Source organism: Vicugna pacos, chromosome 9 (assembly GCF_048564905.1).
Source record: "Vicugna pacos chromosome 9, VicPac4, whole genome shotgun sequence".
Lineage (NCBI taxonomy): Eukaryota > Metazoa > Chordata > Mammalia > Artiodactyla > Camelidae > Vicugna > Vicugna pacos.
In genome coordinates this window covers 15,207,326-15,228,499 of record NC_132995.1, presented here as the reverse complement: position 1 = coordinate 15,228,499, position 21,174 = coordinate 15,207,326, and the positions used below count along the sequence as shown (strand labels likewise).

General features: G+C 58.2%; 2 protein-coding genes across 18 annotated transcripts; one reads left to right on the top strand and one right to left on the bottom strand.

Moving 5' to 3' along the window:
• The first annotated feature begins 243 nt into the window (after positions 1-243).
• On the top strand, positions 244-13,362 carry ARHGAP33 (Rho GTPase activating protein 33). Of its 3 annotated transcripts, none has more exons than XM_031671981.2 (21): positions 244-377; positions 2,389-2,486; positions 2,568-2,652; positions 3,005-3,085; positions 3,196-3,333; positions 3,761-3,853; positions 4,424-4,546; positions 4,634-4,711; positions 4,796-4,862; positions 4,946-5,005; positions 5,097-5,249; positions 5,333-5,435; positions 6,617-6,761; positions 6,842-6,924; positions 7,009-7,116; positions 8,521-8,666; positions 9,303-9,456; positions 9,541-9,686; positions 9,762-9,836; positions 10,959-11,630; positions 11,720-13,362. In XM_031671981.2, the coding sequence occupies exons 1-21, from the start codon at positions 372-374 to the stop codon at positions 12,976-12,978; spliced, it is 3,873 nt and encodes a 1,290-aa protein (XP_031527841.2). In that variant the 5' UTR covers positions 244-371; the 3' UTR covers positions 12,979-13,362. The 3 variants fall into 3 exon arrangements, with proteins under 3 accessions (XP_031527841.2, XP_072823280.1, XP_072823281.1); XM_072967179.1 differs by lacking the exon at positions 244-377 and having other exon boundaries at positions 2,375-2,486; positions 11,720-12,111; positions 12,196-13,362; XM_072967180.1 differs by lacking the exon at positions 244-377 and having other exon boundaries at positions 2,375-2,486; positions 8,632-8,666.
• A 57-nt stretch (positions 13,363-13,419) lies between these two features.
• Positions 13,420-21,063, bottom strand: LOC107034821 (inactive serine/threonine-protein kinase TEX14-like). 15 transcript variants are annotated; one of them, XM_072967185.1, is made up of 18 exons: positions 20,901-21,063; positions 20,717-20,756; positions 19,921-20,171; positions 17,517-17,631; positions 16,951-17,116; positions 16,714-16,871; positions 16,572-16,632; positions 16,372-16,496; positions 16,144-16,236; positions 15,347-15,694; positions 15,112-15,269; positions 14,843-15,036; positions 14,687-14,759; positions 14,508-14,596; positions 14,263-14,418; positions 13,862-13,912; positions 13,712-13,761; positions 13,420-13,614 (listed from the first exon to the last, which is right to left on the bottom strand). In XM_072967185.1, the coding sequence occupies exons 3-18, from the start codon at positions 20,051-20,053 to the stop codon at positions 13,428-13,430; spliced, it is 2,157 nt and encodes a 718-aa protein (XP_072823286.1). In that variant the 5' UTR covers positions 20,054-20,171; positions 20,717-20,756; positions 20,901-21,063; the 3' UTR covers positions 13,420-13,427. The 15 variants fall into 15 exon arrangements, 13 of the variants coding, with proteins under 13 accessions (XP_072823286.1, XP_072823283.1, XP_072823287.1 ...); XM_072967182.1 differs by having other exon boundaries at positions 19,921-20,138; XM_072967186.1 differs by lacking the exon at positions 20,717-20,756.
• Positions 21,064-21,174: the final 111 nt, after the last annotated feature.

Below are 21,174 nucleotides of genomic sequence, written 5' to 3'. Positions count from 1 at the left end.
TCAGGAGGGGAATGACAGCCAATGAAAAGCAGACATGGGCGTGGTACTGTCAAACTTCACGGGGCGGGACGGAAGAGACAGACCCAGGGAGGGAGGGGACCCAAGCCGGAGCCAATGAAAAGCCTCCAGGTGGGCGGGGCGTAGCCCTAAGGCCAACGGTGGAGCCAATGAGAAGCGGCGCCGAGCCCCCACTGCTCCCGCCCCCGTGGGGCGCGCGCGCCAGAGCCATGGGCAGCCGTTAGGGGCGGGGCCTGCAGCCGCCCGCGCGCGGCTCGCGCCCTCCCCTTTGTGTCGCCATGGCGGCGGCATCGGCGACGAGGACGACGAGCGAGGGATCCAGCGCGGCCGGCGCCTGAGGAGGCTACGCGACCATGGTGGTAAGGGGTCCACGCGGCAGTCAGTCTGTCGGCGAGTCAGTCTGTCTGGGCGCGGCCACGCCCCGCGCGCCCCGCCCCCGGCCCCGCCCGAGCCTGCGGCCTGCGCCCTGCGCCCTGCGCCGCTCCTCACCCTTCATCGCGGTCCCTCTAGACCCCCGGCTTGGTCTTGGGCCCAAGTCCTTATCCCGGCCCCGCCCCCTCTGCGCGCATCCCCCTTCCACGCCCTGGATGGGGGTGACTGTTTCAGAAGCCCCAGACTTGGGAGTAAAAAGGGCTGGTTCAGGGAAGGATCCCTCATCCTTCCAAGTGGCCCCAGCAGGGGCCCGCTGAGGCTCTCTGGGTCCTTCACCAGCCCCTATCCCAGAGCCATCCTCGGCGTCCTCATCCCAACCTCCACCCTTCCCTGGCCTAGCCCCCTCCTCCTCATACCTCCAGCCCTTTTCTCATCCTTGAGCCCCACCCCCACCAGGCTCCATCCTCAGCCTGACCCTTTTCTTCTTCTCATCTTTCTCACCCCATCCCAGTCCCTGTCAACCAACCCTCCCCTACCCTCCATCAGCCTAAACCTTTACTTCAGCCTCTCCAGCTGCCCCCCTCCTCCTTTCTCCACCCCAATCCCAAGCCTGCATTGTACCCCCAATTTGATCCTTAGGGCCTCTCCATTTTCTTACCCTCATCTACCCTTCCTGCTGTCTCCCTCTCTCACCATGCTGCTCCTGCTTATTCAACCATTCCCTCTCTCATTCGCTCACTTCACTATCACTGAGACCTCTGTGTAGCCCCTTTGCTCCAGGCACAGAAAGAGTCAGATCCCATCCTGCCTTGGGGAAGGAACTTCATGGGCTGGAGGAGGGCAGACCCAAGGGTGAGACCAAAGGATGAAGTCAGGATCATAGGGATATGAAGGAGGGAGAGGCTAGAGCCCAGTCTGGGGAATCCTCATCTGGCAGATGGTTAATTTATTCATCAGATTTTACCCGGCCCCTGCTGTTCAACCGAACTGGCACTGGACCCTGGGACTCAGAGTGGAATCAGACACAACCCTACCTGTAAGGCACATCAGTTCTGTGCCCAGCTGTGTGCTGGGCAATGCTGGGGAACTAGGAACTCAGCCCCAGTCCAGTGGGGGAAGATGGACTCGTCACCAGATGGTGACATCTCAGTGCTCAGGGCTGCGATGAGGGAAGCTCAGGCAGCATCCTCAAGCCTTGGATGGGGGAGGTTCAGGGGATGCAGGGGTCCAGAAGAGGGGCCTGACACTGTCTGAAAGGTCAGGAAGAACTTCAAAGTGGAGGGAACAGGAGAGTTGAGACCTAAGGGATGAGGAGGTGTGAACCTAGTGAAAGGATAGGGAAGTGTGTCCCATGCAGTGGAAACAGCTTTTGCAAAGGCCTGGAAGAAAATGAGAAGATGGTGCTTTTGTTGGACTCTCAGAAGTTTGAGAGCTCTGGAAGTGGAGGCAATGTGAAGAGATGAGGCTGGAGAGGTAAACAGACCAGAGAATTTAGACTTCATCTTAAAAGACAACAGGGAGCCATTGAAGAGCCATAATCTGTGGAGAGATAGAGGCAGATTTGTGTTTCGTGAAAGTTATACTGGCTCTTGCTGTGAAGAAGCTGGCAGGAAGGGAGAGTGGAGGCAGGAAGACTGATAAGATGGGAGCTGTGATTGTCCTGACATCAGTGAAAGGCATGCAGAGGCACATATGGGAGACTGTGCTCTGCAGGGGCTATGGAAGGGTTTTAAACAGGGAGAGGTGGTACCAGATTGCTCTTTCCCTGACTCACCCTTGGTCCCTGCTCTTCCAGCCCCCCACCGCAGGCCACACACGAAGAAGCAGCCCTCCCCTCAGCCCCGCCTTCACCTCCCCCTGACCTACCCTTCTACTCCATGCTTAGGGCAGTGTGTAGAGCAATTCGGGCCTGCGGGCCCAGGCTGACAGATAACAATGCGCCCGTTGTCTCTCTGCTCCCATCTCTGGGGGCCTCTGATTCTTCTTTCTACTCTCCAGGCTCGCAGCACTGACAGCCTGGATGGCCCAGGGGAGGGCTCCGTGCAGCCCCTGCCTCCCACTGGCGGGCCCAGTGTGAAGGGGAAACCTGGGAAGAGGTGAGAGGTGAGGGAGAGGCTCAGCTTCGGAGGGAGGCGCCAGGCACAGGAGCCGCTGCTCATCTATCACCTGTCCCCCAGGCTCTCGGCTCCTCGGGGTCCTTTCCCCCGACTGGCAGACTGTGCCCATTTTCACTACGAGAACGTTGATTTTGGCCACATTCAGGTATGGGGTCTGTACCCAGGTGGGAAGGTCAGATCCCACCCAACCCAGCACTATCAGCAACTTTACCCCTGAAACCGATCCCTGGGACAGGCTGCTCCTGGGCAGGAGCCACAGGGCAGAAGGGGAGAGCTGTTCATTCATTCATTTCTTCCTTTATCAGTTCAATGACAACTTTTTTTAGGTGTGTGTTCTGTGCCAGGACCCTGTACTCTGACTGATACATCACCAGGCCCTGTCTTTGGGGGAGACCCAGGAGGGGGACACAGACCCATCCCTAGATAATACCAATCTGGAGAGGTTGGAACTGGGACCAGAGTGAGGCCCTCGCCTGGGCCTTTGTTTCCCTCTACAGCTCCTGCTGTCTCCAGAGCGTGAAGGCCCCAGCTTCTCTGGAGAGAATGAGCTGGTGTTTGGGGTACAGGTGACCTGTCAGGTGAGCCCAGCCACCCCGGCCCCTCATTTAGCCTGGCAGACTGGTTGCCATGGTCTTCAGCTCAGTGTAGTGGAACCACTGCTCCCTTCTGTCCTTCCCTGCACCCACAGGGCCGTTCCTGGCCAGTTCTCCGCAGTTATGATGACTTCCGTTCCCTGGACGCCCACCTCCACCGATGCATATTTGACCGGAGGTTTTCCTGCCTCCCAGAGCTTCCTCCACCCCCGGAGGGTGCCAGGGCTGCCCAGGTAAACTGCTTTTTGTCCCAGCCCTACCTCAGCCATGGTGTGTTCTCACTGGCGATGTGTGAAACCATCAAGACAGGAGGATAGATAAATATTTAAACACTGGTATGGCCCGAGTCCCAACTAATCAGAGGTCTTACAACTGCAGCAGGGTTCTGGAGACTCCCTCTGGTTTTAGGATCATGGAGAGTTCTAGGGTGTTCCTTGGGAGGGTCAGCAGGGCCAGACCAGTGGGGGCACACAGGGGCTTGGCATAGCCTAATTAGCAACTGATATGACCACATTTCAGGACTTAACAGAAAGCGGCATCCACGCATTCAAGTTGAATTTCAGCCCTGCCCCCTGCCAGGGGCAAGCCCGGGTGGTATAGGAGGGCAGTGGGCTTTCCTAGGGTCTCCTCACAAAGCCCACCTTGACAACCTGCCCCCAGATGCTGGTGCCACTGCTGCTACAGTACCTGGAGACCCTGTCAGGACTGGTGGACAGTAACCTCAACTGTGGGCCTGTGCTCACCTGGATGGAGGTGGGTCCGGCAGGGGGCTTGGAGCTGGGAGTGCATGAGGCATGTCTGAGGAGCAAGAACCAGGCTGGGAGGGTGTGTGGGCAGAGGAAAGAAATGAGCCGGAGTGGAGGAGGCAGTGGTATTTCAGTGTCTGCGTGGGCGCATGCCTGTGAAAGAGAATGCGCGTGCGTGTGTGTGTGCATGTGCACGTGCAGATATTGGGTTATGGGGATGTAAGAATTCCAAAGTATATCAATTAAAAATAAAAATAGGTTCGGCTCTAACGCACAAAACGCCAAGCTAAGAGTAACTTAAAGCAGCAGGTTTTTGGAGAGCAGATGTGCAGTGTCAGCTATGGAGGGTGATATGCAGGGGTGTATCAGGAAGACTTCAGGCAGGGGAGTCCTGGGACACGGAAGGGTCTTTGTTTTGCAAGATGCACGGCTGGAGGTGTTTGATCAATAGCTCTCAGTGACAGGGGCTTTTAGGTGGGGGACAGGTGGCGACCTCCACTTGGCCCAGAGGAACCTTCTCTGTCTTTATTACCGCCTTCCTCTGGCCTCTCCCTGCCACATTCCCCCTCTATCTCAGCTGGACAACCACGGCCGGCGGCTGCTCCTCAGCGAGGAGGCCTCACTCAATATCCCCGCGGTGGCCGCTGCCCACGTGGTAAAACGGTACACAGCTCAGGCACCGGACGAGCTGTCTTTTGAGGTGAGGCTGTTGGGGAGCAGACCCCAGCGAGGCTCCCCACTTGCCCTGCCCTCTTGACCCTCCCTCCTTGCACCTGCCCACTCCCAGGTGGGAGACATCGTCTCAGTGATCGACATGCCACCCACGGAGGATCGGAGCTGGTGGCGGGGCAAGCGGGGCTTCCAGGTGAGCCTGGCATGGGGTGGACAGGCGGGGTCAGGGCACTTGCCAGCTCAGGTGGCCCAGTCACTGACCCTGAACCCTCCTCAGGTTGGTTTCTTCCCCAGTGAATGTGTGGAGCTGTTCACAGAGAGGCCCGGTCCAGGACTGAAGGGTGGTGAGTGCCCTGGGCTAAGCTGGGAGGCCCTCCTGCATCCTTTGCCTGCCAGCTATCCTTTCTACCCATGGTTCACCCCACAGATGCTGACGGTCCCCCAGGTGGTGTCCCGGCTCCCCAGGGTATCTCTTCTCTGACCTCAGGTAATGCAAATTACAGGCCAGGCCCCTGCCCTCCCCCTCAACCAGACTGGTGGCTGCCCTGACCCTGTGTGTCCTGCCTTTACCCCCACAGCTGTGCCCCGGCCGCGTGGGAAGCTGGCCGGCCTCCTCCGCACTTTCATGCGCTCCCGCCCTTCTCGGCAGCGGCTGCGGCAGCGGGGCATCCTGCGGCAGAGGGTGTTTGGCTGCGACCTAGGAGAGCATCTCAGCAACTCAGGCCAGGACGGTGAGGCTGGGCCCACCTTTCCTGCCCACCTCTCCCATCCATGATGCGACCTGCCCAGCCCTGACCCCGCTGCTTTCTCCCAGTGCCCCAGGTGCTTCGCTGCTGCTCTGAATTTATTGAGGCCCACGGGGTGGTGGATGGAATCTACCGGCTCTCCGGCGTGTCGTCCAACATCCAGAGGCTACGGTGAGGGCCCTGCACCAACCTTGTCCCCCCACAAACATTTACTGGGCATCAACTCTGTTCCAGGCGCTGTGCCATGTGCTGGGGACACAGAGGTATCGGGAGTTAGGAGGGCATAGGGCGGGGTTGGAGTGGTGTGGGGGCAGGGAGAGCTTCCTTGAGGAAGTGACACCACAGCTGAGGTCTGAAAGGTGAGCATAGAACGAGCATTCGAAGCGGAGGGGTCAGCCTTCCCTGAGCACCTGCCACACGCCAGACATTGGGCACTGGGGGTGCAGTGGTGAAGGAGACAGCCAGAGACTCCTGCCCTCGTGGGGTCCGCGTGCTGGAGGGAGAGACAAGGAAATGAGAGAGTTTACAATAGGTGCAAGTGGTACGGAGCAAAGAAGACCAGGGTGAGGAAGATCATAATAGGAAATCAGGGAAAGTTATTGTGGTTTTAAATAGGGTGGGCAGAGAGGGCCTGCTGGAGGAGACCTCACGTGGAGGAAGTGAGGGCGCGAGCCACGTGGGTACCCGCGGTGGAGGGAACAGCCAGCACAAGGGGAAGCAGCAGGAGATGATGTCTGAAAAGCAGCTAGTGGCAGAGCATGCGGGGCTTTTTGGATGGCTGCTAGGATTCTGGCTTTTCCCAGGAGTGAGGGGGGAACCACAGGAGGGGTTCTGAGCTGAGGCGGGGCAGTGTGCCTGACAGTCTTCGAGGTGAGAAGCAGTGAGGCAGGGTGAAGGGTCTGACAGGTGAGAGCCCAGAGCCTGGGGCAGTGAGAGATGAGGCAGAGGTCATATGCAGAGCTCTGACCTGGGAGGGTGGGACACCCCAGAGAACTGTGAGCAGGGCCCGCTGGGATTTCAGCTGCATTTTCCAGTGACCTCTTGGAGCCAGGAAAATGGCACAATTTGGTGGAAGGAGCACAGTCACTCTCTGCAGGCAGAGAGCCTTGGGTGGCTACAAGCAGAGGCATCTCCCACCTGAGCCTCAGCGTCCTCCTCTGTAAAATGGGGTGCCCTTGTCTTTGGCACACAGGGTTGTTGGTGGGGAGGGAGTTCAGTAAGTTTCTGCTTCTGAAGAGCCCAGCACAGGAAGAGGGTGGCACCCACCTGTAGACACTGAGAGGAGGGGAAGGACACCGCCAGGTGGGCCAGCTCTGACCCGAATCTTCCCCTCCTTGACCTGGTGGCCTCAGGCATGAGTTTGACAGTGAAAGGATCCCTGAACTGTCCGGCCCCGCCTTCCTGCAGGACATCCACAGTGTATCCTCCCTCTGCAAGCTCTACTTCCGAGAGCTGCCCAACCCCTTGCTCACATACCAGCTCTACGGCAAGTTCAGCGTGAGTAATGGAGCTGGCAAGTGGGGAGGGTGCTGGGCTGCGAACAGCCCGGTCCCCATCACACCCATGCACAATCTCAGGAAGCCATGTCAGTGCCTGGGGAGGAGGAACGCCTGGTGCGGGTCCACGACGTCATCCAGCAGCTGCCCCCGCCGCACTACAGGTAAACCAGGAGGGTCAGGGAAGGGCTATGGTGGGTTCCCAAGGGAGCTGAGGCTCAGGTGGCCCCTTCTGCACCCACCCCCAGGACCCTGGAATACCTGCTGAGGCACCTGGCCCGCATGGCGAGACACAGTGCCAACACCAGCATGCATGCCCGCAACCTGGCCATCGTTTGGGCACCCAACCTGCTACGGTAAGCTGGCAGCTCACCAGCCTCCCCCATCGCCTCTCTCCCATAGGCTGGGTCTCCAGTCTCCCCCTACCCTTACCCCACACCAGAAAATCACCCAGCTTTTGTTCTCTTGCTCATTTCACCCAACACATACTTATTAAACACTTCCTGTATGCCAGCCCCGTTCTCAGCACTGGGGACACAGTGGTGAGCAGGAACCTGTGCTCTGCGCTCGCATTCTCATGCAGAAGATGACAGTGAACTGTTAAGAGAGAAATGCAGTATACTGTCTGATGGTGACGAGTGGCAAGGAGAAAGATTACAAAGCAGGGACAGGAGATGTTGCAGGATTATGGCATTTGAAGTTTTTAGATAGAGTGGTAGGGAAGGCTTCAGTAAGAAGTCTTCTGTGGCCAGCAGCAGGGTAAGCCCCAAAGGATTTGATGGTGACCAACACAGGCAAGCTGTCTGTTCTGGAGGAGTTCAGTTCTTCCTGGGAAACAAATAACTAAATAAATAAAATAGGTGGTACATCAGATGGTAGGTATAAGAACTAAGGGGAAAAATAAAGATAGACATAGAATGTAGAGGCTTAGAATTTTAAATAAAGTATATGGGGAAGATACTATTGAGAAGGTAACATATGAGTTAATACCTGCAGAAGGTGAAGGAGGGACACGTGGATATCTGAGGAGGAGCAAACCAGGCAGAGGGAATAGCAAGTGCAACGGTCCTGGGGCTGGGTCAAGGCCTAGTATTTTGGAGGAACAGCAGGGAGGCTAGTGTGACTGGAGCTGAGTGAGTGAGGGGTTGAGGGGGAGGAGATGATGAGGTCAGAGAGGTGACAGGGGACCAGATAGGGGAGTGACTTACAGGTCGTGGGTCCTGGTGAAGACTTTGGCTTTTCCCAGGAGTGAGGTGTGGCCGGGGGATAGCTCTGAGCTAGGAGGGCCCTGAGCTGACTTAAGGGTTCACAGGATCCCTCTGGCTCTGTGTGGGGAGTAGGCTGCAGGGGCCAGGATGGGAGCAGTGAGGAAGCTGTATGATGATCCAGGAGGGAGAGGATGGAGGCTAGTCTGCGGTGGGGGCAGTAGGAGAGCAGCGTTTAGATTCTGGATAGATTTTGTGGATGGAGCCCATAGGGTCTGCTAAGATTGGATGTGGGTGTACGGGAAAGGGGGGTCGAGGACAATTCCAAGGTGCTTGGCCTGAGCCACTAGAAGAACTACACTGACTGAGATGGGATAGGCAGAGAGGGAGCAGGTTTGGGGAAAGCTTGAGAATCCAGTTCTAGGTGTGATCAATTTGATAAGGTCAGAGACATTGAATGACAATCATTGCTCCCATGGCTCCCCACCTTGCCTGGCCAGAACCCACCAGCTGGGGCTCAAGGCACCCGGCCACCCTCCCCCTCCTCCCATTCAGGTCCATGGAGCTGGAGTCAGTGGGGCTGGGGGGGGCAGCAGCCTTCCGGGAGGTGCGGGTGCAGTCAGTGGTGGTGGAATTCCTGCTCACCCACGTGGACGTCCTGTTCAGTGACACCTTCACCTCCGCTGGCCTCGACCCTGCAGGTACGCCCATCCCAGCCCTGATGTCCTGGCTACTGGCCCCTCATTGTCAGGGCTGCAGAGGGAGGGCAGGTGGGCTCCCAGCCCCATCCCTATCCCACTGAAGCAAGACCTCCACCCTGGCTCCTTGAGGACCCCGCCCCGGCCTCTCCCTCCCCTCCCCACCCTTGTCATTTCAGCTCCTACGCTCAGGATCCCCACTTCTTGGCCCGGACATCGTTCTTCCTTCACCCCTTGTAGCTCCTGGGGGCGTGTGGGGCCATGGGTCCACCTGGGAGGAGGTGGGAGGTCCCCAGACTTGACCCCACCCGGGCCCCACCCAGACTCCCCGCCCTGCCCCGGACCCCAGCCCAGTCAGGATTCAGCACGTCGGAGGGCCCTCTGGGCCGAGGTAACTGAAGCCAGAGCCGCTGCCCTCGCTGGCTGCTGGGAGCTGCCTCCTCATCAGCTCGTTTCTGCCTCACTCCTCCTCCTCACCTGCCTGCTGCCCACCCATTCCCGCCTGATCCGTCCCGGCCCCCTGCCTTGCCAGCCCGGGTGGGCACGCTGCGGGCCGGGGCTTGGGCTGTAGCGCTTGGCTTTGCCTGTGACCTTGAATGGCCCTGGGGCTGATAGCTGCCCCCTTTCCCGACTCCCCAGGCCGCTGCCTCCTCCCCAGGCCCAAGTCCCTTGCGGGCAGCGGCCCCTCCACTCGCCTGCTGACGCTGGAGGAAGCCCAGGCTCGTACCCAGGGCCGGCTGGGGACACCCACCGAGCCCACAATACCCAAGGCCCCAGCTTCACCTGTGGAAAGGTGAGTGGGATGCCCTGGATGGAAGGGGCCAGCCTGGAGGCCCCAGCTCCTCAGCCTGCTTCCTGTGTCTCACTCAAACCCCAGGAGGAAAGGGGAGAGAAGCGAGAAACAGCGGAAGCCTGGGGGTAGCAGCTGGAAGACCTTCTTTGCATTGGGCCGGGGCCCCAGCATCCCCCGAAAGAAGCCTCTGCCCTGGCTAGGGGGCACCCGTGCCCGACCGCAGCCTTCAGGTCAGAGGTGGAGCAGTTGGGGTGGTTGGGGAGGCGCTCTGGAGGCCCCCATGACCTTTCTACTTCTCTCTGCAGGCAACCGACCTGACACAGTCACACTGAGATCCGCCAAGAGTGAGGAGTCTCTGTCATCGCAGGCCAGCGGGGCTGGTGAGCACTGGGTGGCCCATGCCTGTGCCCAGGTGGTGCTGGGAGGGACTGGGGCCCCAAGCTGGCCTCCAAATGATGTATTCAGAAATGGGGATCTTGAGGTTTTTTTCATTTTTAATCTGGACCGTACGTACAATGAGTTGGATAAAGCTTCACCCTTGGTCCAGGCAAAGTCCCTTCAGTCTTTTAATCATTCCTTTTGAAAAACAATTTAAATAATATAATGAACATCCATAAACCAGAACTAAAAGAGCCCCACTACCTCACCTGTGAGCTCATCCCCCTCCCACCTGCTGCCACTCTACCAGAAGCATCCCCTAGATTTGATGTCTTCATCCCCTTGCTTTCCGGGTTTTATCACGTACAGGTGTAGAAGTGTAGGCACCAATAACACTGTGACGTCCTAGTTTTTTGTTTTTTTTTTTTTTTGTGATGTGAATCTGCTCTTTTATTATTGTGACTGATTTATTAACTTCAGCAAGGTTAAGCGAAGTCATCCTAGTTGTTTTGAAACTTTAATTGAAAGATATCATTAAAAAGGGTATTGTGCTGTAAGTGGATTCACTCACCACTACGTTACAGGCTGCCGCCCGCACTGCTGAGTGTAGCTCAGGCTGCTTCCTCTGCATCACTCTCTAGTGTTCCAGGTGTGGGGATCCCCTTGGGAGTTGCTTGTCCTTCCTCTTCCCGATGCATCTGGGGGCTCTGAGGAGCACACCCAGGAGTGGAGGTGCATACTGTACGGTATGCTCACATCCAACTCTACAAAACAAGGCCCAAGAGTTTCCCAGGGGTGGTGGCCCCGGACTGTCCTCCAGCTTCCGGGTACAAGATCCTGCTGGTCTCATGCTCACAGCCCACGGGGTTGTCACACTTCCTTCTTGTCTTTGCGTCTGGAATACTTCTTTTCATGGACTTGCCATTCATTTCCTTTATCACCCGTGAGTCTAAACAGCTGTCCCTGGATTCCCAGCCATTGTGACACCATCTGGGGGCGCCGGGGACGTGCCTCTTCCTGTTATTCCCCCAACTTACTGGGTGGTGCCCTGTTCTCACTGCTGTACAGGGGTATGTAACGTTCTGTCCCCTGACCCCTAACTGCCCCCCACACTGCCCTTCCAGGCCTCCAGAGGCTGCACAGGCTGCGGCGACCCCACTCCAGCAGTGATGCTTTCCCTGTGGGCCCAGCACCAGCTGGCTCCTGCGAGAGCCTGTCATCATCTGAGTCCTCCTCTTCCTCTGCCTCCTCCTCCTCCTCGTCCTCCTCGTCCTCAGCAGCTGGGCTGGGGGCACTCTCCGGTTCCCCCTCACACCGAACTTCAGCCTGGCTAGATGATGGTGATGAGCTAGACTTCAGCCCACCCCGCTGCCTGGAGGGGCTCCGGGGGCTTGACTTCGATCCCCTTACCTTTCGCTGCAGCAGCCCCACCCCAGGGGACCCTGCACCTCCCGCCAGCCCGGCCCCCCCGGCCCCCGCCTCTGCCTTCCCACCCAGAGCAACCCCCCAGGCTCTGTCACCCCGTGGGCCCACCAGCCCTGCCTCACCCACTGCCCTGGACATCTCAGAGCCCCTGGCTGTATCGGTGCCACCTGCTGTCTTGGAGCTGCTGGGGGCTGGGGGAACACCTGCCTCGGCCACCCCAACGCCAGCCCTCAGCCCCAGCCCAGGCCTGCGCCCCCGTCTCATCCCCCTGCTGCTACGTGGAGCTGAGGCCCAGCTGAGTGACACCTGCCAACAGGAGATTTGCAGCAAGCTGGCACTACCTGGTCCCCGTGGAGCACCAGGCCAGCAAGGTGAGTCCTGTCCAGCCCAACCCACACGCTTACAGACCCTGAGGCTATGCCCAAGACCCCGCTGACTCCTCTTCTCATTCCTCTCCTAGGTCCTGGTATGGAGTCACCGCTGCTGCCCCCACCCCTGTCCCTCCTGCGCCCTGGGGGGGCCCCACCCCCACCCCCCAAGAACCCAGCACGACTCATGGCCCTGGCCCTGGCTGAGCGGGCTCAGCAGGTGGCCCAGAGACAGAGCCAACAGGAACAGGAGAGCACCCCATCTGCTCCCCACTCCCCTTTCCACCGCTCCCTGTCCCTGGAGGTGGGCACTGAACCACCTGGGACCTCAGGGAGTGGGCTGCCTCCCCAATCCTTAGCCCACCCAGGTGCCTGGGCTCCAGGACCCCCACCCTCCCTTCCAAGGCAACCAAGTGATGGGAGCCTGGTCAGGAGCCAGCGGCCCATGGGAACCTCAAGGAGGGGACCCAGAGGCCCTGCCCAGGTCAGTGCCCAGCTCAGGAGGGGTTGGGGGTACGGGGATGCACCAGAGACAACAGCCCAGTTCCTGTTTTCTGTCCCCCAACAGGTTCCTACCCCTGGCTTCTTCTCAGCCCCCCGGGAGTGCCTGCCACCCTTCCTTGGGGTCCGCAAACCAGGCTTGTACCCCCTCAGCTCCCCATCCTTCCAGCCCAGCTCCCCAGCCCCAGTCTGGAGGAGTCCTCTAGGTCCTCCTGCACCACTTGACAGGGGAGAGAACCTGTACTATGAGATTGAGGCGGGCGAGGGGTCCTCCTACTCTGGCCCCAGCCGGTCCTGGAGTCCCTTGCGCTCCATGCCCGCAGACAGGCTCAATGCCTCCTATGGCATGCTTGGCCAATCACCGCCACTCCACAGGTCCCCCGACTTCCTGTTCAGCTACCCACCACCGCCTTCCTGCTTTCCCCATGACCATCTTGGCTACTCAGCCCCCCAGCACCCTGCCCGGCGCCCCACCAGACCTGAACCCCTCTATGTCAACCTAGCCCTAGGGCCCAGGGGTCCCTCACCTGCCTCTTCCAGCTCCTCCTCCCCTCCGGCCCACCCCCGAAGCCGCTCTGATCCTGGTCCCCCAGCACCCCGCCTACCCCAGAAACAGCGGGCCCCCTGGGGCCACCACGCCCCTCATAGGGTGCCCGGGCCCTGGGGCCTTCCGGAGCCTCTCCTGCTCTACAGGGCAGCCCCACCAGCCTATGGGAGGGGGGCTGAGCACCACCGAGGGTCCTTGTACAGGAATGGGGGGCAAGTAAGGGAGGGGGCTGGTCCCCCACCCCCCTACCCCACTCCCAGCTGGTCCCTCCACTCTGAGGGCCAGACCCGAAGCTACTGCTGAGCCAGAGCTGGGAGAGACCTTCTTTCTCTTCCCCCTCACTGACCTTGGCCCAACCCAGTCCCTTGTTTTGTATTCTTGAGATCCTGACCTCTACCCCAGGTTTCTAACTTTGTAACTTGCCTCTGATGTGGGTCCCTAACCTGTGACCATAGCTTCCCTACCCTTGGCTGACGGGCACACCCATCCCCCCACCATCCTCCATCCTGGGGGCTCTCGCACAAATCTGAGGACTAGGCTGACTCCCTGTCCTCCCTCTCCTTCCAGGAGCCCTCAGCATGTCCTGACCTGTGCACAGGGGGTGGGGGGACAGCTCCTGCCCATCTCCCCTCGCATACCCCACTAAACCATCTGACAAAATTAATGAATAAAAATGGTGAAAACGTGGCTGCTAGTGTCATGCTGGGGCCAGGCTCAGTGAATAAAGAGGCAGTGACAGGTGGGTCACTTTATCATTTTATCATTTCAGCAGGTGCCAAGTGCGGAGTCCCTCCTGGGAGGCTCTGAGGAGCGATATCTGCCAAGGCGGGGCCGTGGGTGCCCTGACAATTTGTGTCAGGAGTGGGATTGAGCTTGGGTCTGTCTTCAAGTTGGTATCCACCTTTCATCTCTGTTATGATCTCCTCCAGCAGATCCATCCTGGGGGTGGGGAGACAGTTGGGTAGGGGTGGACTGAGGGTTACCTCAGGGATAAAGAAGGGGCCTGGGACCCTCCCACCAGGGTCCCATTTCTCACTTCTGCAGGCTGGAGAAGAGACTTCCTCTGATTAGCTCAGAGCTGGGATCCTGCAGGAGAAAAAGACTGGAGCTGCCACCAGGTGGCCACAGAGCTCAGGATGGGCCCGGGGGTGGGGGCAGGGCCTGGGCTCAGGGTCTTCTGCTTCACCTGCCCTCGTGGCTTTCCCTGCCAGCAGCCTCTAGGATGTGGGAAGCCTCCCTGTAGGTCAGTAGACAGGGGGTGGGCTCATGGGGCTGGGGGGGTCCAGCAAGGCGGCCCTGTGTGTGTGCTGCCTCAGCCCCTGCAGGGCTTGGATCTTGGCTGAGAACTTCCTCTCAAACTGCTCCTCAGAACTCAGAAGGCTGAGTCCTGAAGGCTGGAGTGCAGGGCAGGGCCCTAGGGGAAGCAGGGTCAGTCGGGGGTCACAGATCAGTGAGGGGACAGTTGGGGATGACAGGGGCTCCCTGGTCAGAGAAGAGGTAGCCAGGGAAATTGGGGTTGGTGACAACTGGGGAGAGGGATCACAGGTAAGTGAATGGACAGTCATGCGGGGCTCAGAGTATCCATACTGTGGATCTGGGCTCCAGGCAGCGGTGCAGGCTGACCCTGGCCGTGGGGCTGTGGCCTGGGCAGAGGCTAGGGTTGGGACTTGGGCTGCTGCCTAGAGTCAGGCTGCTGCCTGAATTCCAGGCTGCACCACTCTGGACTCTGCTGTGGCCCATGACCTGCAAAGAGCAATGACAGAGAGCTGGCGTGGGTGGCCCAGGTGCCCTGCAGCTCCCTTGATCCTCCACATGCCTGTCCTGGCTCCTACCTGGGGTGGGGAGGGGCCTAGGGACATCACGGGGGGCACAGGCCTGGGTGTAGTGTTGGCTCTGGGAGCCACATCAGGGTACAGTGTCTCTGGGGGGGACAGACCAGGTGGTTGGAATGGGGCGGGGGCACAGCCGAGCTGTGCTCAGCACCTGCTACCATCCCCCCTTGCCCTCTAACCTGGTGGGAAACCCTGGCGTGAAGGGCACAGTGTGGTCCAGTCCACCGGGGAGCTCACCTCGGGAGCCGAGTCCTGTGGGGAGGAGGCTGGGTGTGGGACGTGGGCCTGCCTGACGTTCCGTGGCTGCCACCCTCCTCTGCCTGCCAGTCCCATACCTGGGCCATGGCCTCCCGCAGCAGGTATCGTGTACTCTGCAGGCTGCCCCGGCGGTCGGCAGGCCCTAGGCCCAGCCCAGCCCGAACCAGGGCCTGGTAGGGGGCTGGCACCAGCGGGTCCAGGGCCGGGCTCTCACCTGCCTCCAGTTTGGCCTTCACCTCAGGTCCCTCTCGTCCAGCCCAGGGCAGCTCTCCTGTAAGGAAGCATGACTGGAGGACCGAAACGGGTGGGAGCTGCAGGGGGGCGGGGAGCAGGGTCACTCACTGACCAGTGAAGACCTCCTGGGCCAGGATGCAGAAGCTGTAGAGGTCTGAGGTGGCGGCAGGCGTGTCACCACAGATGAGCTCAAGTGGCAGCCATGGATACAGTTCGGGAGGTGGGGGCAGTCCTGGGCCTGGGCCTCCCCAGGGGTAGCCCTGCTGTGGCCTGTGGAGGCCGAGGCACCTGGTGAGCCAGTGGCCTCTGGGCAGGGACACAGGCAGGCAAGTGAGGCAGGCACTCACCTGGGCCTCAGCCAGCGTTGATGCAGCGAGCGCCCGTGTTCCAGGCTGCCCACCTTGGCCAGGCCTGGCCGCACCAGCTGCACGGCATGGGAGCTGAGGCCGCCGTGAGCACGCCAGCGGGCCTGCAGGAACAGCAGGGCCTCCAGCACCTGCAGCAGCAGGCGGCCGGGCAGCAGGCCTGGCACAGGGCGGGGTGCCCCGCGGGGCCCTGCCGCTCTCGGTCCCTGTGGGTGCAGCACCACATGCAGGGAGCCCAGCCACACGGGTTCGAAGAGAAGGCACAGCCCCGACAGGTCCGCCGAGGGGCTCAATGCCATCAGCAGCAACAGGCTGGGGTGGTGCAGGGTGCTGGGCAGGAGGAGAGCAGGCCACTCACGAGGGGGCCCTAACCCACACGGGGTGGGGGCTGCTCTTGGGCACAGAGACTGACGCCAGGGACTGACGATCCGCCTCAGCCACGAGACAGAGGAGAAACCGAGACCCAGGCTCACACAGCCTGGCGGTGGCAGAGGCAGCAACCAGTTTACACCCTGTCCCTGGTACCCCTCCCTACACCCACCTCCTCTCTGAGGCCTACAAGGCCGCACACGGAACTGGGTGCCCACCTTCCAGTGGTGGGGTAGTCACTCCAGTAGGAGGGCTCCATGCCAAGTACTGGCCCACAGGGGAAGCCTGTAAACAAGGCCACTGCCACAGTCCCTGGGCTTCTGTTTATGACACACTTGAGTCAGGAGGGCAGGCAGCAGACTGGCCTGCGGGCCTGGGCTGGCCCGGAGGGAAGGCTCGGGGGGACATACCTGCAGTGCTGAAGGTCAGCCAGCAGCACGTCAGGCTGGGTTCCAGGTGCCTTCAGCTGCCGCACGGTCACAGGGTGGCCCCTCCACAGGAGGCTGGAAAAATGGGGAAGGTGAGAGAGTGTAGGTCTGAGCCACGGGGTGTCCCTGTGAGGGGAGCAGGAGAGCTGGACTCTCCCAAGAGCTCTGCTGGACAGCCAGGCAGGGGTGTGGGAGGGGGCGATCTCTCACTTGGCCATGAGGGTGTGGGAGCTGCTCTCATAGGTGCGGTCGGGCTCGCCCTGGGCTGGCAGTAGCTCCTTGGGGTCTGCGAGGGGTATGCCTGTTACCAGCCCCAGTGGCCACAGGCTGCTCAGCTGGGGATGGGGAGCGAGACCATGAGGCACAAAGAGGACAGGTGGTCCTTGCTCCCCTCAACATCCCCCTCTTACCTGGCCGAACCCTGAGGCTGGAATTCGGGGGGATCTCCTGATCTGCTCTGGCCATGGTGCCCTGGGGTAAAGGGCAGTCCGAGAGTAAGTCTGGAGTAGCTGGGAGCAGTGGGTGGGCAGGCCTCAGGGTGTGGACTGTTACCTGTCCGCTTGCACCAGCCGCAGAAAGAACAGGGAACCACCACACAGGCTGTGTCCAGAGCCGGCCTGCAACTGGTCCACGGATGCAGTGGGTGCCAACTCACTGCCGTGTACTAGTGCTGATATGTTGGCCCGGCAGAGCTGTAACAGCTCCCGCATCTGGATGGGGTGCGTGTGGGGTAAGGCAGGGCGGGGGTGCTGGCCCTGATGCCCTCACCCCACCCTGGCTGTGGCTCACCTCACAGCTCTGCTTGGCACCACCCTGCTCTGCCCAGTCCCACGGGGTGTGACCCTGCTGGTCATGCAGACGCAGGTCACCCCCTGCCTGCAGCAGGTGCAGCATAACCAGGCTGCGGCCGGAGAAGGCGCCCGCATGCACGGGTGTGCTGCCATCGAGGCAGCGGCTACAACAGAACAATGAGAGCAGGAATGGACTAGGAAGGGGACAGGACGGGGGACAAGAGGTGGCAGGATGGGAGCACTGAGGGATAAAGGGGTCACCATGATCATGGGAGGTGGATATCAGGATGGGGGTCACTTGGGGACACAGTGGAGTCTTTGAGAGGACGAGAGATCGCTGAGAGCATGGGGCACCGGAAGAATGGGAATAGACACTGGAGGACAAGAAGGGGTTAACTGAGTGAACAAAGTTGGGGGTAGTCACAGGGATGGGAGGGGCATCAGGGGATGGAAGGGGGTCTGAAGGAATGAGACCTCTGGGGAAGAGAGCCCTGGATCTCAGGCTCTCTGGGGCTCAGACTCAGGGCCCTGGGAGTGTGGGGGCATCACCACCTGTCCACTCACTGGTTGGGGTTGGCACCAAAGGCCAGCAGGAGCCGCACAGCAGAGCTGTGGCCCAGCAGCGCAGAGAGGAAGAGCGCCGTCTGCCCAGCAGAGTTCTCACCATCTACCTGGACAACTGAGGGGCAGCAAGGTTTAGGACTGTCTCTGCCCCTTACTCTGGGGGCAGAGGTCCTGGAAACACCTTTCCCAGTTCCCAGCCCCTACAGTCCCTGCTTGACTGGGTGATCCTTGACGCCAGGTTCCGTCTCTATGTCCCAGAACCCCCGCCTTCCAGTTCCAGCCTCAGAATCCATCTCAACACAGTGCCCACCACTAAGTCCACAGAACTGGAACAAGGTGACATCCACCTGCTTTGCCAATATCTATCCCCGATCCCAGAGCTGTCAGTCATACGAAGGTACCCAGGGGCCAGGAGGAAGTGGACTTCATGGGCACTTGGGCTTACAGGAGCCTCGTGCACTGTCTAGGGCAGGCAGGCTCCACCCAGCTCTAATTCAGTGTACGTACAGCTCCCATGTGGCTAGCATCAAATTTAAGATCAGCAAACTCTCTGAATTTTTTTTTAATGGAGGTACTGGGGATTGAATCCAGGGCTTTGTGCATGATAGGCATGCGCTCTACCACAGAGCCATACCAACCCCTCCACCAAACTCTCTGGATTTTATCAGGAAATCTCTCAAGTTTATTTCTGAACACTGCACAAGGCAGTAAACTCCTCTGGATTCAGCCTCCATGCCCTTGCCAATCCCCTCGCCTCCATCATCCTGCTCAGATCCCTCCTCCCAACCCCTCATCTCCACACTCATCGTGCCCCAAGTCCTGTTTCTTTGCATCCATCATCCCTGAGTTCTTATTTCAGACCAGATCCCACATACCCAGGGAGGGCAAGTGCATGGTGTCTTTTTCCTTGCATTCCTATGTAATTGGGAGACACAGCTAATCAGTCATGCACTTGGACCAACCCAGCTTGGTCTCTGCCATAAAAATCCCTCCAAATACAGTCTTTCAGGAACCTCTGAAAATCACATTTACTATATCCTATTTCACTCAATAGCCTACCATCTTTTGCAATGGCATCCTAACTGATTTTCTACATTTGTCTTACCCTGCAGAGAGAGCATCTTAAAATACAAATCATTTCAGGATATATACAATCTTTACAATAATCACTTCATTTCATGTATAGATAATCGTATACAAGTTATTCCAAAAAAGAAAAACAGAAAAAGAGGGCAAGGCTCATTTTATGAGGCTAGTGTGACCTTAACTCCAAAACCAGATGAGAGTTTTCAGAATGAGAAGTGAAATTATACATCAATTCCGTTTATGATCATATATAAAAAGCCCCTAAAAAGAAAAGCAGTAACCCAATTGATTTATTCCCAGAATGCAAGGATGATTTAACAAAAGAAAATCTGTCAACATAACAAAACACATTCAAGGATTAAAGGATAAAAATCATGTTTAATTAAGTAGATACAGAAAAGACATTTGATAAAATTCAATACCTACTTATGATAAAAAAAAACCCTCAGAAAACTAAGAATAAATGGGAACTTCCTTACTTCATAAAAATTATAAACCAATACCCAAGAGCAAGCATGGTACCTAATGCAGAAACACAGACTCATCTCTCTAATAACAACAGAGAAAGAAATGTCCATTGACAACAAAGTTTGGGAGTTCTGGACAACAGCTTATGACAGGAAAAAGAAATTAGAATTTAAAGACTGAATAGCTGAGACCAAACTGTCACCATCTGCTGATAACAAAAAAGTGAAAGGATCAACATACAATTACAACTGTTAAGCAAGTTCAGAAAGTGACCAGATACACAACCAACTTACATAAATCAATGAAAAACAGAAATTGTAAACTGGATAGTGTTAATTTCCTGCCCACAACTCCAATGGTCTCCAATTACACACAGAACAAAATCCAACAAAATGCACACACACCCCTTCCAAAACCATCAGCTTCAGTTCTCTCACTGAGTCCCTTGCTCCCTGCTGTTACTTACATATACCCAGTTTGTTTTGACTTCAAGGCCTTTGCAATGGTTATTCCATCTTTCTGAAGTGTGCTTCCCCTAGCTTTTTGCATGACTGGCTCTTAAATTGTTGGACTCAAATATCACCTTATCCAAAGAGCTATCCTTTCCAGTGTATCTACCTCATCTTAAATTCCCATAATAGATTACATTCACAATGACCCAGAAGGTCATGTTCACCCCTAAATCCCCATCACAAACAACAGAGCCTTAGCACACACACCTATTGTGTCAACACAGTTGTGTCAACACAACTGTTGACTGGCTGACTGAAGTCCCACCCTCCATACCACCCCTTGATCTTGCTGCCCCCCTCAACCCCTTGCCCGGCATTTCCGGTAGCCAGACCCTCACCTCTCTGCAGAAGCCGGGTAAGACCCCAGCTTGGGCCCCCAGCCACAGCAAGGCGATGCAGACGGCCCACCTGGCCTTCTGGATCCCTAACGGAGCCCAGCTCCACAGGTAAGCGAGAACGCAGCGAGGACATCTGTGGGCTCCAGATTCAGTCAGCTTCTGGCCAGGGATCAGCTAGGGGTTCTCATGAGGGCAGGAGGAAGTGATGGACTAGGCCTCTGGGGACAATAAAGACAGACTGGTGGGGAGTCCTGGAGGACAGTCTGAGAAAGGAAGGTGATTCAGGAGGGGTCTTATTTGGAGAGAAACGTCTGAATGAGAAAAAAGGTGGGCTCTGAGAGAGCTACAAGGTCAGGAATCTAAGGGAGTCTGAGAATGAAGAGGATCTAAGGAAATCTGAGGGCTAGGTGCTCTATCTGGGAGATGGGGTCTGTGTAAGGGCTAAAGGGACAGGATTTGGGCCAAGGAAAGGAGTCTGAGGCCTTAGGAAGAGGGTCTGAAGACTACCTAGTGGCTGGAGGAAGAGGGGCCTGAGGGTTAGGACCAGAGAGGGGGTGGGGTCTACGGGCTGTGAGAGGGAAATGTCCAAGGGAGGACGACAGTTTGAGGGCAGGGTCTTCCGGCTGCGGAAAGAGCCCGGGGGAGGGATCTGAGGGCAGTGGCTGGGTCTGTGAGCTGGGAGAGGGTAGGAGGGTTGGGGGCGTGGACTGAGGTTTAGGGAAGCATCTATGTGCTGCGGAGGGGTCTACGGGCTAGGAGAGGGGACAGAAGTAAGGAAGGGGTCTGAGGGCTGTACCTGTGGGCAGCAGAGAGGGCGAGCTGGATGCTGACAGGGCCTGATAAAGACGTGGTGTCAGAGGGCGCAGGAGCCGAAGGAAGGGAGGAGTATGAGGGAGGAGGCGCCTGAGGGCGGGATCTGCGCGCTGGGGAAGGGGTCTGGTGGAGAGCTGAGGGCCCAGTCCACACAGCTTTACACCTACCGTTGGCCTCCTACAGTGATCACCACGTGACCACTACATGATGCCACGCACTACTTCTGGCAGTTTGGGCGGGAATCCTTAGCGCATGCGCATCAGTGGTCGCCTGCCACCTTTGCACTTGCGCAGTAGCCTTTTTCCGTGAGCGCTGCTCTTCCGGTCTCGAGGTGATCCGGTAGAAGAGACAGCAACGTCCACTGCTGTAACTGTTGGCTGCACCCTGCATGTTACCACCTTCTTGTGGGTCCTTCCTGATCCCTGTCCTTGGCTGTCTTCC

Excerpts from the sequence above, each read along its gene's own strand:
- LOC107034821 (XM_072967185.1), bottom strand. The coding sequence starts at position 20,053 with ATGTCCTCGCTGCGTTCTCGCTTACCTGTGGAGCTGGGCTCCGTTAGG. Across the intron at positions 16,872-16,950 it reads GTGCCAAGCAGAGCTGTGAG|ATGCGGGAGCTGTTACAGCT; the intron begins GTGAGCCACAGC and ends CACCCCATCCAG. Across the intron at positions 13,762-13,861 it reads AGGGAAAGCCACGAGGGCAG|GATCCCAGCTCTGAGCTAAT; the intron begins GTGAAGCAGAAG and ends TTTCTCCTGCAG.
- ARHGAP33 (XM_031671981.2), top strand. Across the intron at positions 6,762-6,841 it reads AGCTCTACGGCAAGTTCAGC|GAAGCCATGTCAGTGCCTGG; the intron begins GTGAGTAATGGA and ends GCACAATCTCAG. Across the intron at positions 8,667-9,302 it reads CGCTGGCCTCGACCCTGCAG|GCCGCTGCCTCCTCCCCAGG; the intron begins GTACGCCCATCC and ends CCGACTCCCCAG.